Here is a 17,924-nt window from a genome sequence, read left to right on the forward strand (position 1 = left end):
TAAGCGCTTACTATATCCAGCGCTTAGAACAGTGCTTTGCACATAGTAAGCGCTTAACAAATACTATCATCATCATCATCATATGCAAAGCACTGTTCTAAGCGCTGGGGAGGATACAAGGTGATCAGGTTGTCCCACGTGGGGCTCACAGTCTTAATCCCCATTTTACAGATGAGGTAACAGGCACAGGGAAGTTAAGTGACTTGCCCCAAGTCACACAGCTGACAATTGGCAGAGCAGGGATTTGAACCCATGACCTCTGACTCCCAAGCCTGTGCTCTTCCCATTGAGCCACCCTGCTTCTCTTTGCTGTGGGACTTTGAGCCTAGGTGCACCATCTGTCTGCTCTGGGACCTTAGGCAAGTGGCTTCACTTCTCTGTACCTCAGTTACCTCGTCTGTAAAATGGGGATTAAAACTGTGAGCCCCATGTGGGACAGGGACTGTGTCCAACCCCACTTGTGCTTGTGTCCAGCTCAGCGCTTAGTATAGTGCCTGGCACACAGTAAGCGCTTAAATACCAGAATTATTGTACTCTCCCAAGTGCTTAGACAGTGCTCTGCACACAGTAAGTGCGCAATAAATACGAGCGAACGAATGAATACAAGATAATCAGGTGAGACATAGTCCTGGCGAACACAGTCTAGGGAGGAAGTGATTGCCTTGTGGAAAGGGATTGCAACTCTGTTGTACTGTACTCTCCAAAGCAGTCAGTACAGTGCTCTGTGCATACTGCGTGCTCAATAAGTACAACTGATTGACTGATTCAATGGACGTTCAATCCCCATTTTTACACTTGAGGTAACCGAGGCACAGAGAATCACCAGCAGCAACAGGAACCCGGGAACCAGAAACCCCGCATCTTCTGAACTTCCATTTTTTATTCCCACTTCTCACAGACGTTGCTCGAAAAGGAAAAAGGAAAGTCAAACTGTCCTAAGTGAATCATGCAAGCTCAACCACTTTGCTTTGCTTCCAGTTCTGTGTTCTATTGCAAAATCCTGCACTTATTTCCCAACATTTGGTTTGGGGGGCGGGGGGGCAACGGGGACAGAAGTGTAGCGAGCGGTTGCAAAAGCTAACTTGTATGCTTGGCACAGACACTTTGAGAAACAGTGAGAGGGAGAGCTACATGATGAATAATAATGAAACCCCCAACCAAACCCCTTTGTGAAGAGATTCTTTTCAGCTGTCTTTGTTCTTAAAAGCCCAGAGAGATTTACCATGCGACCGGAGAATTCCACATCCTCTGGCAGTTCCAGAACTTTAGAAACTCAGGATCATTTCTCTGGGTGAACCGAAGACCCAAGGTCACAATTCGAGTTGGAAGCAGGAGAGATTAAGCAGTGGCCTTTTTCTGAATAACCCCACACTCTACTAATGCTTCACTCTCCTGGGAGTCAGGAGGACCTAGGTTCTAATGCCGGCGTTGTCACCTGTCTGCTGTGTGACTCTGAGCAAGTCACTTCACTTCTCTGGGTTTCAGTTGCCTCATCTGGATAATGGGGATTAGGACTTGTGAGCCCCATGTGGGACAGGGACTGTGGCCAACGTGACTTGCATGATGATGATGGCATTTATTAAGCGCTTACTATGTGCAAAGCACCGTTCTAAGCGCTGGGGAGGTTACAAGGTGATCAGGTTGTCCCACGGGGGGGTCACAGTCTTAATCCCCATTTTACAGATGAGCTGAGGCCCAGAGAAGTGAAGTGACTTGCCCAAAGTCACACAGCTGACAATTGGCAGAGCTGGGATTTGAACCCATGACCTCTGACTCCAAAGCCTCTGACTCTTTGGAGACCTCTGACTCTTTCCACTGAGCCACGCTGCTTCTCTTGTATCTACTCCAGGGCTCAGTACAGTCAGTACAGTGGCACAAAGCAAGCACTTAACAAATACCTTAAAAAAATACAGAAGCCCACCCGATCCCAAATGGCTACTATACATAAAATCCCAAGACATGCTGTGCACTAATTGCTGACATCATAATCCAGATTCTGTTGTGAGCTCATCTCTAGACAGTGAGCTCACTGTGGGCAGGGAATGTGTCTACTGTATTGTGCTCTCCCAAGCACTCAGTACAGTGCTTTGCACCCAGCAAGTACTCAATAAATACGACTGAATGAACAAACCTACTCTGAGACTGTGAGCCCACTGCTGGGTAGGGACTGTCTCTATATGTTGCCAACTTGTACTTCCCAAGCGCTTAGTACAGTGCTCTGCACACAGTAAGTGCTCAATAAATACGATTGATTGATTGATTGTATTGTGAGATCTGCCGGTGTCCATAATCTCCGAATGGAATGTGGAAAACAGATCCATCCCTGAACAGGGCCCTAGGCTTATGAAAGGCAGGCCGTCATTCATTCTTTCGATCGTATTTATTGAGCACTTCCTGTGTGCAAAGCAACGTCCTAAGCACTGAAGGTAACGTGGCCTAATGGAAAGAACGCGGGCCTGAAAGCCAGAGGACTTGGGGCCTTCCCAGACTGAGCCCCCTTTTTCCTCTCCTCCTCCCCATCCCCCCCACAGCACCTGTATATATTTGTACAGATTTATTACTCTATTTTACTTGTACATATTTACTACTCTGTTTTGTTAATGATGTGCATATAGCTGTAATTCTATTTATTCTGACGGTTTTGACACCGTCTACATGTTTTGTTTTGTTGTCTGGCTCCCCCTTCTAGACTGTGAGCCCATTGTTGGGTAGGGACCGTTTCTATATGATGCCGACTTGTACTTCCCAAGCGCTTAGTACAGTGCTCTGCACACAGTAAGTGCTCAATAAATATGATTGAATGAATGAATGAATAGTCCTAGCTCCACTGGTTACCTGCTGTGTGACCTTGGTCAAGTCACTTTACTGGGCTTCAGTTTTCTCATCTCTAAAATGGGGGGTTCAATACTTGTTCCTCCTCCGACTTAGAGTGTAAGACACATGTGGGAGAGAGGTTGTGTCCAACCCCCAGCATTTGGGACAGACTTTAGCACATAGTAAGCACTTACGAAATAGCATTATTATTAGTAGTAGAAGCAGAAGGCCTAGTGGCTAGAGCACGGGCTTAGGAGTCAGAAGGTCATGGGTTCTTATCCCGGCTCCGTCACTTGTCTGCTGCTGTATGACCTTGGACAAATCATTTCACTTCTCTGTGCCTCAGTTACCTCATCTGTAAGAAGGGGATGAAGACTGTGTGCCCAATGTGGGACAGGGACTGAGTCCAACCTGATTAGCCTGATTATTACTCTATTTATTTATTTATTTTACTTGTACATATCTATTCTATTTTATTTTGTTAGTATGTTTGGTTTTGTTCTCCGTCTCCCCCTTTTAGACTGTGAGCCCACTGTTGGGTAGGAACTGTCTCTATATGTTGCCAATTTGTACTTCCCAAGCGCTTAGTACAGTGCTCTGCACATAGTAAGCGCTCAATAAATACGATTGATGATGATGATTAGCCTGTACCTCCCCCAGCGCTTACAACAGTGCTTGACCCATAATAACTGCTTAACGAATCCCATTATTCCACTTATCCTGGGATTTATGTGCCTGACCTGACCTTTCCAGAGGCATTTCCCTCCAAAGGCTGGTAGAGGGGGAAGGCTGGCACAGAGGGAGGACGGGAAGATGCCATCAGGACAGCTGCAAAACCTGACCCCGTGGCTTCCTCTTTTGCCCCACTGTTAGGGCGGTTTTACCCACAGTCACCGGACTTGGGCCTTCGGGGATTTTGGGTTTGGGGTTAGGAGGAGGTGAGCATCCCTCAGGGGGCCCTGGAGCACCACTGAGGCACCCGACACCCCAGCAAAATAGGACAGATTGGCTGCCCACCTCGGGGAGCACGGAGAGACAAGAGCACGGATTGATTAGACCTCCCCAGAACAAGGCGTCTGACAAAATCTCGGCCTTTCTCCTGATGAACTATGCATTCAGAGAGACCCAGTTCCATCGGCCCTTAAAGGCTGTTCTCCTATTCCCTCTGCACTTGAAATCCCGATTTTAGCTTCAAACGTTTCCGGTGCTTGCGCGCTGCACTTCCCTTTAGAAACCAGCTGACCTTGGGGGTCTCCGTATTTATTTATGGTATTTATTCGGCTCCCTAGGAGCTTTGGCTGCTCAGCTGCGTACTTCTAGCTCAAGACATCGGGTTGAATTATTCCACGGCAGGGGAGGAAAAAAAAAACGGGATTCCCTCTGATGAAGAGGCAGAATGCTGGTCGGTGCATCTTACTGTGTGCATCTTCTAGACTGTGAGCCCACTGTTGGGTAGGGACCGTCTCTATATGTTGCCAACTTGTACTTCCCAAGCTCTTAGTACAGTGCTCTGCACACAGTAAGCGCTCAATAAATACGATTGATTGATTGATCTTACCTTAATGATGCCTTTGCACATCCTGAGTGCAAACCTGAGGATGGAGTGGGGATCCCATCCTGCTATAGAAGCAAAGTTGGGTCACCCTGGCTTACACACTAACCAGAAACTCCATTCTGAGGTTGCCAAGGTCGCCCTTCCAAGGGCTGCTTGCTTTCAGCCACCTGGGCTTCTCTGTATCCCTGCACTTTCTGGGGTCATTCATTCAATCGTATTTATTGAGCGCTTACGGTGTGCAGAGCACTTGGGTCCACCTCCCAGAGTCCCCCGCGCCTTCCGGGAACCATCTCCCAAAGTCCTCTGAAGCTGCCGGGGTCCACCTCCCACAGTCCTTCCTCTTCAACATCTTCAGGGGCCCACCACCCAGAGACCCCTCCCACTTCCCACAATCCTCCGCATTCATTCATTCAATCGTATTTATTGAGCACTTCTGTGTGCAGAGCACTGTACGAGGCGCTTGGGAGGTGCAAGTTGGCAACATATGGAGACGGTCCCTACCCAACAGTGGGCTCATTGCACTCTCCCCAATGCTTATTGCCCCTCCTCTGCCCATCTGCCAAGCTAGCTCTCTTCCTCCCTTCAAGGCCCTACTGAGAGCTCACCTCCTCCAGGAGGCCTTCCCAGACTGAGCCCCTTCCTTCCTCTCCCCCTCGTCCCCCTCTCCATCCCATCTTACCTCCTTCCCTTCCCCACAGCACCTGTATATATGTATACATGTTTGTACTTATTTATTACTCTATTTATTTATTTATTTTACCTGTACATATCTATTCTATTTATTTTATTTTGTTAGTATGTTTGGTTTTGTTCTCTGTCTCCCCCTTTTAGACTGTGAGCCCACTGTTGGGTAGGGACTGTCTCTATATGTTGCCAATTTGTACTTCCCAAGCGCTTAGTACAGTGCTCTGCACATAGTAAGCGCTCAATAAATACGATTGATGATGATGATGATGATGACAAGTTGGCAACATATAGAGACGGTCCCTACCCAACAGCGGGCTCACAGTCTAGTACCTTCCAGGGGCCACCAAACATGGTCCCGTTTCACCTTTCAGGGTCCACCTCCCATTGTCCCCTTCATCTTCTGGGGCCCATCTACTACAGTCCTCTGCAACTTCCAGGGCCCACTTCCCACAGTCCTCTGAACCTTCCGGGGGCCCACCAAACACCACCCCCTTTCATCTTTCAGGGCCCACCTCCCATTGTCCCCTTCATCTTCTGGGGCCCACCTCCCATAGCCCCCTGTGCCTTCCGGGGCCCACCACCCAGTCTCTTCGGCCCTCATACACTGGTCTGTTCCTTTTTTCTTTAATAATAACAATGATCATATTGATTGAACATCTGCTAGGTGTCAGGCACAGGGGATAAATAAAAGACAAACTGGATCCAGTCTGTACAGTGCCTGGCACAAAGTTAAGCGCTTAACAAATACCATAATTATTAGCATAAGCGGCTCAGAGTCCAAAGGAGGGACAGATGAGGAAATTGAGGCAGAAGAGTGACTTGTCCAAGGTCACAAAGCAGGTGGAATGAGATTTGAGCCCAGATCACCCCATCCCCAGGCTCTTTCCATTGTGCCAGCCTCCACTCTTACTCTTAAATACAATCCATTCACCCACTTCTGACTCCATTGATTAATAATTAATAATGATTAATAACGGCACTTGTTAAGTGCTTCCTGAGTGCCAATCACTGTACTAAGCACTGGGACTCACAGTCTAAATAGGAAGTAATAGGATTTACAATTTAATCCCTGTTTTACATATGAGGAAACTGAGGCAAAGAGAAGCCAAGTGAGTTACCCAAGGTCACACAGCAGACAAGTGGCAGCGTCAGAATCAGAACCCGGGTCCTTTGGCTCCCGGGCCTGTGCTCTTTCCACTAGGCCACACTGTTTAAGAGCAGAAGCCCTTTGAGAGCACAGGGGTGCTCCATTATTTCAGCAGCGTGCCTTAGTGGATAGAGAAACGGACTTGGGAGCCAGGAGGACTTGGGTTCTAATTCCGGCTCTGCCACTTGTCTGTTGGGTGACTTTGGGCAAGTCACTTCACTTCTCTTGGCTTCCGTTACATCACCGATAAAATGGGGATTAAGAGTGTGAGCCCCAATTGGGACTGGGACTTTATCCAACCTGATTAATTTGTATCTGCCCCAGTACTTAGAACAGTGCTCGGCACACAGTAAGTGCTTAACAAGGACCATAATTACGATTATCATTTGCATGAACCCCAATCACCTCCTCCAGAGCGCTGTCTGCAGTAGCTGCTTCGTTAAATAATAATTATGGTATTTGTTAAGCGCTTACAACGTGCCCCACACTGTACTAAGCGCTGGGGTGGATACAGGCAAATCAGGTTGGACACAGTCCCTGTCCCTCACGGGGCTCACCGTCTCCATCTCCACTTTACAGATGAGGAAACTGACGCAGAGAGAAGTGAAGTGACTTACCCAAGGTCACACAGCAGCCAAGTTGTGGAGCTGGCATTAGAACCTGTGCCTTCTTTCCGATTCCCAGGCCCATGTCCTAACCGCTACGCCACGCTGCTTCTCAACGGATGCTCCCTTGCAAGGATTGCAAAAGCACACATTTCGATGTGGTCATACCACACAGATGTCTATGAATTTGGGGGATTTCTTTTGTTGGTAAAGAGAACAGGAAGTTTCCAAAATGCAAGAACTCTACTAGATGGGGGGGGTTGGGGAGAGGACAACAGGCCAAGTTTGCGTGGGAAGGCAACCCAGTCCACAATCCGGCGCTTAGAACGGTGCTTTGCACATCGTAAGCGCTTAACAAATGCCATTATTATTATTATTTCCTGAGAAGCAGCCCGGGCCTGGGTGTCAGAAGGACCTGGGTTCTAATCCCAGCCCAGCCACTTGTCTGCTGTGTTACCTTAGTCAAGTCACTTAACTTCACTGGGCCTCATTTCCCTCATCTGTCAAATGGGGAAGACTGTGAGCCCCATGTGGGACAGGAACTAATCAATCAGCTCGAATCTATTCCAGCGCTTCGAACAGTGCTTGGCACGAAGTAAGCGCTTCATGAATACCATAACCGTTATTATTAGCTGGTAGACACTTTCCCTGGGGGATTGTGGCGACGCGATCCCCAGATCGCGGTGGGTCCCAGGCGGCTGGGGGTTCATTCTGATGTGTGGAGGATCACGGCTTGTTTTCCCCCATCCCTTCCTCCCCAGAGATACGTGCCACGCTGCTACCCAAGACGGCAATGCCAACAGAAGGCTGGTTCTCATCTTCACAACCAAATACTGCTGTAAAAATGACCCTCTGAGCATAGTGGCCATGCAACTTATTGTTCTATTGTACTCTCCCAAGAATCAATGGTATTTAGTGCTTGGCACATAGTAAGTGCTTAACAAGTACCGCTATTATTATCGAGTGCTTACTGCACGCGGAGCAGTTCAACTGTATTTATTTTTCTTTGTTTCTTTAAATGGCATTTTTTAAGCGCTTACTATGTGCCAGGCACTGTACTAAGCCCTGGGGTAGATACAAGCTAATCAGGTTGGACACAGTCCATGTCCCACATGGGGCTCACAGTCTTCATCCCCATTTTACAGATGAGGGAACTGAGACCCAGAGAAGTTAAGTGACTTGCCCGGGGTCACAGAGCAGACAGGTTGATTTACTGAGCACTTACTGGGTGCAGAACACTGTACTAACCGCTTGAGAGGGACAATTTAGCAGAGTTGGCAGACATGTTCCCTGCCCAAAACAAGCTTATGGTCTAGAGGGGTAGAGAGGCATTGAAATAAACAAACTTACAAATATATACATAAGAGCAGTGGGGTTGAGGGTGGGGTGAATACCAAATGCCCAAAGGGTTAGTTGGTCATTCATTCATTTAACCGTATTTATTGAGCACTTACTGTGTGCAGAGCACTGTACTAAGCATTTGGGAGAGTACAATAGAACAATAAACCGACATATTCCCTGCCCGGACAACGAGTGTATATTCCAGGTTCAGTTCTATTCTCATAATCCCAAGAAAATGTATTTCAAACTGAGGAATACTTGGATCCTTAAACTTTAGCTGTTATTTTCCCATGTCAACGATGAGGTAATTTTAATTGCGAGGTCTCCCTCTTACTGAGCCACAAAGTCACCATTAACTGCCATATATTCATTTACATCTCACAACTTCTCTGTGCCTCAGTTACCTCATCTGTAAAATGGGGATGAAGACTGTGAGCCCCATGTGGGACAACCCGGTTTCCTTGTATCTACCCCAGCGCTTAGAACACTGCTTGGCACTTAGTAAGTGCTTAACAAGTACCATAATTATTATTATTATTATCAGACTCCATTGACCACATCAATTTCCAATGGCTCATTTTCGCCATCAGACTGTAATAATAATAATAATAATGATGATGATGGTATTTGTTAAGCGCTTACTAAATGCAAAGCTCTGTTCTAAGCGCTGGACCTTCACTGATCAAGGATTGTCCTGTATATTCACCAAGTCACCTGAAAATTTCCCTGCACGCACTAGAAAGTGAGTGTTGAAGGTGGCAGTCATTATTCCGTGCAGTGTGTAGACAGGCAGTGTGGACTAACGGATAGCTTTGAGGGTGAGAGTCAGGAAGGCTGGATTCTGATCCCAGCTCCACTACTGTGACACCTTGGTTAAGCCGCTTAATCACTCTGTGCCTCAGTTTCCTCATCTGTACGATGGGAATTAAACACCTGTTCTCCCTCCCACTTAGACTGCATGACCCACGTGAGGCCTAGATACATGACATCTCAACCCTACCTCTCTCCTTCCCCGACCCACCCCTTATCGCTGCTTTAAAAATCTGCGGTTTTAATTCTCCCTTCGATTTCTCTTATGGCATTTGTTAAGCACTCCCTAGGTGTCAAGCACTGTTCTGAGTGTGCTGGGTTAGCTATAAATCAGATTTTTGAGGAGGAAATGTGGGGGGGAAGCAATTAGGCGTTATAATTCATGTGACTGTTAAACCAACTTGCCCACCATTTTAAAAGTCCAAATCATCATTAATAAACCATTGGGTATTTCATTTTAAAAAGCCATTACAATATTTAATACTTCCTCTCCTGAGACTGCTCATCTCTTCCTTCACCAAAAAGGATTCTAGCTCTCTAGTGCTTTAATCATCTCTAAAACGTACGTGATCTATTTTCTGAATCGACAATTTTCAATTTCCACTATTATTCCTCTAGAACAGCAAATTTCTAACCCCACTTAAATCAAAATGAGCTTTCATCAGATAAGACTCCTTAAAATCCACGGTGTATTTCATTCACCACAATGTATCTGTAAAACACTCAAACCTGATAAAATAGTGGAAAAATTATTTCAAAGCCCCTACCAAAATACTTTTTTTCAGAAGACACATGACATGGACAACTGGAAAATGCTCAAAACTTTAAAGGAAAAATTCCCTATTATGAGCACACACACACACACACACAGTATATTAATACATAAATATATTCACATATAGATGTATATATATACAAACACATAAATAGTTAAATCTGAGTTTAAACAACTGTGCTAATGAAAAAAGCAACCTCACTGATAAGATATCAGGGAGAGAGAAATGTATATTTGCGGGGAATTGAACATATTTCAACTCCTTGTGAAGGAGAAACCCTTCTTGGGTAGCAGTGGTAATGGATTTAAGAACAATTTTAAAAGTTGGTTTATATGTTTTAATTGTTCAATTATTCCGTTCTTTTTACTGGATAAGACCAATTTCCTCTGATTTCACCTTCCTTGCCTCCTGATTATTACCATTATAAATAAAAGGAACATTACGTGGGTGTATATCTTCTTCATCTGGGGCACAGGAACAGCACAATGAACACACTAGGGTGTTTCTTGATGTGTTATTCCGCATTGCAATAAAAGACAGATAATAGGTTGGCGGGTAGGGGGGACAAATTCAATTCCAATCAGCCTCCCTAGAGATGTCAAAGTACCCAGACACTGAGCTGAAGTCTTCGGGGTGGAAATCCACTGCCTTGAAAAATGGAAAATGCGCAATAAACATGAGGGGAAAAACAGATATTTCCTTACTAAAGAAAAACTCCCACAGGGAGAAATTTCTCTGAACCAACAGAAGTGTTTTTGCCCGATTAAAGGAATAGAAGACTGTTGATATACCTGGATTGCCCTACGGCATCATTTACTTCTATTTATTTGTGTATTTGTCACGGTCTCTTATGATGTTTTCATGTTTCATTTTTCCTTATGTGTCTTTCCTCCCTACCTCAGAATTTGCGATTGTGCGCTCCTTGTGAACCAGGGACCATATCTCATTCCTACCGGGATATTCTTTCCCAGTGCTTAGTGTAGTCCCCTGCAAATACAGTAAGCGCTTAATAAATACTACTGTGATGACTACTACTATCAGATAGGCGGAGCAGTATGTGTTTTGACTATTAATAATAATAATGGTACTTGTTAAGTGCTTACTATGTGCCAAGCACTGTTCTAAATACTGGGGTAGATACAAGTTAATCAGGCTGGACACAGTCCCTGTCCCACATGGGGCTCCCAGGCTTCAGCCCCATTTTACAGATGAGGTATCTGAGGCAAAGAGAAGCGGTCCAAGGTCACAGAGCAAACAAGTGGCCGAGACAGGATTGGAACCCAGGCCCTTCTGATTTCCGGGCCCTTTTTCTATCCATAAGCCACACTGCTTCCCTAGTGTTGGAAAGCTCCCTTCCAAGTTGCTTCCCTAGTATTGGAAAGCTCCCTTCCAAGTTGCTTCCCTAGTATTGGAAAGCTCCCTTCCAAGTTGCTTCCCTAGTATTGGAAAGCTCCCTTCCGAGTTGCTTCCCTAGTATTGGAAAGCCCCCTTCCGAGTTGCTTCCCTAGTATTGGAAAGCCCCCTTCCGAGTTGCTTCCCTAGTATTGGAAAGCCCCCTTCCGAGTTGCTTCCCTAGTATTGGAAAGCTCCCTTCCGAGTTGCTTTCCTAGTATTGGAAAGCTCCCTTCCGAGTTGCTTCCCTAGTATTGGAAAGCTCCCTTCCGAGTTGCTTCCCTAGTATTGGAAAGCTCCCTTCCGAGTTGCTTCCCTAGTATTGGAAAGCTCCCTTCCGAGTTGCTTCCCTAGTATTGGAAAGCTCCCTTCCGAGTTGCTTCCCTAGTATTGGAAAGCTCCCTTCCGAGTTTCTTCCCTAGTATTGGAAAGCTCCCTTCCGAGTTGCTTCCCTAGTATTGGAAAGCTCCCTTCCGAGTTGCTTCCCTAGTATTGGAAAGCTCCCTTCCGAGTTGCTTCCCTAGTATTGGAAAGCTCCCTTCCAAGTTGTTTCCCTAGTATTGGAAAGCTACCTTCCAAGTTCACGAAGGTTATGAACCTCAGCCAAGGTTCCCAAGAGGTCTTAAGACAACTACCTTTGGCTTTAGGTCTCTCAATGAGCTCGCTCTCTATTCTAATCTCACTGCTCTCCTAACTACAACCCATGAGCCAGAGGTCATGGGTTCTAATCCAGGCTCCGCCACTTGTCAGCTGTGTGACTTTGGGTAAGTCACTTGACTTCTCCGGGCCTCAGTTACCTCATCTGTAAAATGGGGATTAAGACTGTGAGCCCTCCGTGGGACAACCTGATCACCTTGCAACCTCTCCAGCGCTTAGAACAGTGCTCTACACATAGTAAGCACTTAATAAATGCCATCATTATTATTATTATTACAACCCAACCGCACACTCTGCTCCTCTGTCAACCTACTTTCTGTATCTCGACTTTTATCCCATCACTGATATCCAGTACTTCGGTTCTCCTTCTGGCCTGGAATTCCTTCCCTCTTGGTATCTGGCAATCCATCATTCTCCCCTCCTTCCTAACCCTCCTGATATCACTTCTCCGCCAAGAGGTTTTCCCAGTCAAAGCCTTTAATTCCCCCTCCCCTCTCTCCCCTCTGCTACAAGAAGCAGCATGGCCCAGTGGGTAGAAGCCCAGGCCTCGGAGTCAGAGGGACCCGAATTCATTCATTCATTCATTCATTCGAATTTATTGAGCTCTTACTGTGTGCAGAGCACTGTACTAAGCGCTTCCCTGCTCCGCCCCTTGTCTGTTGAGTGACCTGGGGCCAGTGGCTTCACTTCTCTGGGCTTCAGTTACCTCATCGGTAAAATGGGGATGAAGACTGTGAGCCCCAATAGGGACAGTATGTTTGGTTTTGTACTCTGTCTCCCCCTTTTAGACTGTGAGCCCATTGTTGGGTAGGGACTGTCTCTATATGTTGCCAATTTGTACTTCCCAGGCGCTTAGTACAGTGCTCTGCACATAGTAAGCGCTCAATAAATAAGATTGATGATGATGATGATGACAGGGACTGTGTACAACCCGATTTGCTTGTAGGCACCCCAGCGCTTAGTACAGTGCCTGGCACTTAGTCAGCACTTAAAAAATACCACAAATATTATTATTAATACATGCATTTAGCTGTACATGCCCTAAGTACTTTGACACTAACCCAGCCCCTCCGGCATTTATGTACTTAATAACAATAATGATAATGGCATTTATGAAGTGCTTACTATGTGTAAAGCACTGTTCTAAGCGCTGGGGAGGTTACAAGGTGATCAGGTTGTCCCACGGGGGGGCTCACAGTCTTAATCCCCATTTTATAGATGAGGTAACTGAGGCACAAAGAAGTTAAGTGACTTGCTCAAAGTCACACAGCTGACAATGTCTACTGACGCACTAAATCGATCGATTGTACGCACTGAGCCCTTACGGTGGGCAGAGTACTGTGCTAAATGCTTGCACTGCACTAGAATAAGCAGAGAGGTAGTTAATGGTGCACACAATGCCATTTGCATTGTGTCAACTACAACAGAGAATCAATCAATCAATCGTATTTATTGAGCGCTTACTGTGTGCAGAGCACTGTACTAAGCGCTTGGGAAGTCCAAGTTGGCAACATATAGAGACAGTCCCTACCCAACAGTGGGCTCACAGTCTAAAAGGGGGAGACAGAGAACAAAACCAAACATACTAACAAAATAAAATAAATAGAATAGATATGTACAAGTAAAATAAATAAATAGAGTAATAAATATGTACAAACATATATACATATATACAGGAGCAGCGTGGCTCAGTGGAAAGAGCCCGGGCTTGGGAGTCAGAGGTTGTGGGTTCTAATCCCAGCTCCCTCGCATGTCTGCTGTGTGACCTTGGGCAGGTCACTTCATTTCTCTGAGCCTCAGTTCCCACATCCGTAAAATGGGGATGAAGACCGTGAGCCTCACGTGGGACAACCTGATCACCTTGTAGCCCCCCAGCGCTTAGAACACTGTTTCGCATATAGTAAGCGCTTAACAAATGCCATCATTATTATATGCATAACTTCCCCCTCCCCGTGCAGATGGCAGAGTTCAAGGGTATTCAGACAATAGCTTCAATCAAGCAAGATTTGTTACCATAGAGATTTCTCCACTATTTTGGTCCTGAAAACTTCCTCCTGGTCCAGGTTGACGGTACAGTAACAATCCCTCATCTTGTTTGGCCCTGGATATGTAGGAAGATTTTTGGCTTCTCCTGAAAGGTAAAAAAAAAAAAGAGTCAGTTTTCATTTTCCAGTCTTAATTTTCCAGTCTTAATGCACTTTCTTCCGGTAATTAATCTGCATCCTCGTTTGAATGGGCCAGAGCTGCTGTTATAAAAGATAATGGTAAATCAGCACTAACAAATCAGTTCTAATCCCAGCTCTGTCACTTGTCAGCGGTGTGACTTTGAACAAGTCACTGAGCTTCTGTGTGCCTCAGTTACCTCATCAGTTATCTCTTCTCTAAAATGAGGATTAAGACTGTAAGCCCCTCGTGGGACAACCTGCTTACCTTGTATCTACCCCAGCACTTAGAACAGTGCTTGGCACATAGTAAGCGCTTAACAAATACAATCATCATCATCATTACTGTTTGGTTCCAAAATCCTTTGGTCTCCTTTATCCAGAGGTGGATGGCCAAAAAACAAATGTTTGGATAATGAAGACCAAATTTCCTTGGGGCCTGAACTGTCCTAATAATTTGCTAATTTAAGCATGATTTTTTAAATGGTGTTTGTTAAGCGCTTACTATGTGCCAGGCGCAGTATTAAGCACTGGGATGAATATAAACTAATCTGGTTGGACACAGTCCCTGTGTTTTAATCCCCATTTAACAGATGAAGAAACTGAGGCACATTCAAGTAAAGCAACTTGTCCAAGGTCACCTAGAATACAAGTGGCAGAACCCAGGATTAGAACCCAGGTTCTTCTGACTTCCAGGCCTGTGCTCTATCCACTGGGCCACACAGCTTCTCTGCTCTTAATTTCCTTGTTTCTAATAATAATAATAATGATGGCATTTGTTAAGCACTTACTATGTGCAAAACACTGTTCTAAGCACTGGGGAGGATACAAGGTGATCAGGTTGCCCCACGTGGGGCTCACAGTCTTAATCCCCATTTGACAGATGAGGTAACTGAGGCACAGAGAAGTTAAGTGACTTGCCCAAGGTCACACAGCAGACATGTGGCGGAGCAGGGATTCGAACCTATGACCTCTGACTCCAAAGCCCAGGCTCTTTCCGCTGAGCCACGCTGCTAGTGAGATTCATTGTGTGACACAATGGAAAAGCCAAAGGACAGAGTCAGGAGAGCTGGATTCTAATCCCGGCTTTGCCACTGGCCTGCTGTGTGATCTTGGGCTAGTCACAACTTCTCTGTGCCCCCATGGTCTCATCTGTAAAATAGGGATAAGGCAGCTCATGAGCCTCGGCTAGGGAAAGCACCGAGACCGAGCTGATAACCCTGTATTTACCTCAATGCCTAGCACACTGTAAGCGCTTAATAAAAGTCATAATTACTGAAACATTTTGCAATGCAGCTTTCTTAGAAATACACTCCCAGTTACCCTTAGACTGGAAGCTCCTTATGGGCAAGGAACATGTCTTTTGCACTGTACTCTCACGCACTTAGTACCGTACTCCACACACAATGAGCATCTAATAAATCCCATTGGTTGATTAACTGAAGCAACATTTTGAAAGTATCTTTATTTATTACTCTATCTATTTATTTATTTATTTTACTTGTACATATCTATTCTATTTATTTTATTTTGTTAGTATGTTTGGTTTTGTTCTCTGTCTCCCCCTTTTAGACTGTAAGCCCACTGTTGGGTAGGGACTGTCTCTAGATGTTGCCAACTTGTACTTCCCAAGCACTTAGTACAGTGCTCTGCACACAGTAAGCGCTCAGTAAATACGATTGATTGATTGATTGATTGATTGAAAGTATCTGGAATAACTGGTCCTTTTAAGACAACACAAAAAAGAAGCTTGCATATGCTATTGAAGCAGCATGGCCTAGTGGATAGAACACGTGCTTGGGAACCAAATGGACCTGGGTTCTAATCCCCGCTCCGCCACTCATCTGCTGTGCGACCTCAGGCAAGTCGCTTAACTTCTCTTTGCCTCAGCTACTTCAGATGGGAAATGAAATAGCTGCCAAATGGGGATTACAACCGTGGGCCCCAGACGGCAGGGACCGTCTAACCCAATTTGCTTGTATCCACCCCAGCGCTTAGTACAGTGCCTGACTTAACAAATGCCCCAATTATTGTAATTTTTTAAATAATCACAATTGCGGTATTTGTTAAGTGCGTGCTGTGCATGCCAGGCCTTGTACTGGGACAACCTGATCACCTTGTAACCTCCCCAGCGCTCAGAACAGTGCTTTGCACATAGTAAGCGCTTAACAAATGCCATCATTATTATTATTATTACTATGGAACTGGGCAACCTAAGGGAGCCATTTAGATTTATTTTTACTTCTGCAGGAACCACAAAAAGAGTAGGATCCTGAGAGGGGGTAACTGGCTCTTTCCATTCACCCCCTAACCTACCTTTGCGAGCCAGCCGCAAGGGAGGCTAGCCCAGGAATGGAAAGTTAACACTGCCTGGGCCTCCTTTCTATTTCCAACCGAGGCCCAAGAAGCCTTCAAACTTCCTTTTACGCGTCCATACCCTTTAAGCGGGTATTTCCACTTCAAGGGCTGGCAGTCTGACAGGAAACGGTCTCAAGACTTTACACTTAACTCTTGTCCAGAGATGGCTATCAGGTGACCCAAGGGTCCTTGGGGGAGGGCACTCTTACTGCTAAGCTACAGGAACAGGCAGAATGAACTACCCTGCCGGTTGGTGAATAGAAGGGGAACAGAGATGAATGAAATTTAAGCAACGGGAACAAGGGTGGCTTTTGAATTGGACATCTGCAGTTCAGCTCAAGTCCACCGCGTAAACAAACGCCTCATTCAGCCCCCGACTTCCCAAAGGGTTTTGCCATTTAACTAGCTGGTGACACTTTGGCTCCTAATGTCATTTCGGGCACACCTTCCCCCCTTGAAGACCTCAGACAGGGAACACGCCACGGTGACAAACGCCAGTTTCCACATCCGCCTTCCCGAGGGACCACGTTCCGGCCGAAAGGAAGGACGAGTCGGCATCGAAACCGGAGCGAGAGATTCCTTTTGGGCGCTTCACCGACAGAGCCGGCCGCTGAAACGCCCAGCTGGCAGGGCTCCGACCAAGAAGGGCTGGGTTTCAGATCGATTTCCAAGTATTTTTGTTTTTACAAGCGTCCGCGCAGGTCTACTGATTCCGCTTGTATGCTCTTTACACTGGCAACGCATCCTGTCCCAGAGGATGGGATGCCTGCTTTTGGAAACAATTTTAATTATCTTCTTTCCTTCAGGCCTTCCAAAGTTTCCCCTGAACCCAACTTACCCCGGACCGTTTTCATTCACCAGTTAGAACCACGTAACTCCACCCAACCTTCTGCCAAGTTTTATTTTTCCAGAGGGTGGGTAACTGTATCAAAACCACTCTAGCCTTTACTGGAAGAGGCTCCCTCGGTCACCCCCAAGAAATGCCTATTCCTTTTCCGATTATCTTGCATCTACCCCAGCGCTTAGTACAGTGTTTGGCACACAGTAAACGCTTAACAAATACCACAATTATTATTATCATTAGTTCCAGTTTCTTCCCTGGGACTCATTATAGAACGAGGAACAACTCTGTAAAATGGGCTCCAATTCATTCATTCAATCATATTTATTGAGCGCATACTGTGTGCACAGCACTGGACTAAGCACTTGGGAAAGACAAATCGGCAATATATAGAGACGGTCCCTATCCAACAACGGGCTCACAGTCTAGACAGGGGAGACAGACAACAAAACATGTATTCCCCACAGCACCTGTATATATGTATATATGTTTGTATGTATTTATTACTCTATTTTATTTGTACATATTTATTCTACTTATTGTATTTTGTTAATATGTTTTGTTTTGTTCTCTGTCTCCCCCTTCTAGACTGTGAGCCCACTGTCGGGTAGGGACCGTCTCTATATGTTGCCAACTTGTACTTCCCAAGTGCTTAGTACAGTGCTCTGCACACAGTAAGCACTCAATAAATATGATTGAATGAATGAATGAATGTAGACAGGTGTCAAAATCGTCAGAACAAATAGAACAACAATTCCTTTTTATCGTATTTGTTAAGC

General features: G+C 45.7%; 1 protein-coding gene across 2 annotated transcripts in view; it reads right to left on the bottom strand.

Annotated features, from left to right (window-relative positions):
- RASA3 (RAS p21 protein activator 3) overlaps window positions 1-17,924 on the bottom strand; it is a 180,308-nt gene that overhangs the window by 103,269 nt on the left and 59,115 nt on the right. For both annotated transcript variants that reach the window (XM_038762059.1, XM_038762058.1), the window contains exon 2: window positions 13,798-13,915. In XM_038762059.1, coding sequence (XP_038617987.1) covers window positions 13,798-13,915 — 118 coding nt within the window. The remainder of the gene's footprint in view (window positions 1-13,797; window positions 13,916-17,924) is intronic.

Source organism: Tachyglossus aculeatus, chromosome 20, assembly GCF_015852505.1.
Source record: "Tachyglossus aculeatus isolate mTacAcu1 chromosome 20, mTacAcu1.pri, whole genome shotgun sequence".
In the NCBI taxonomy this organism is placed as follows: domain Eukaryota; kingdom Metazoa; phylum Chordata; class Mammalia; order Monotremata; family Tachyglossidae; genus Tachyglossus; species Tachyglossus aculeatus.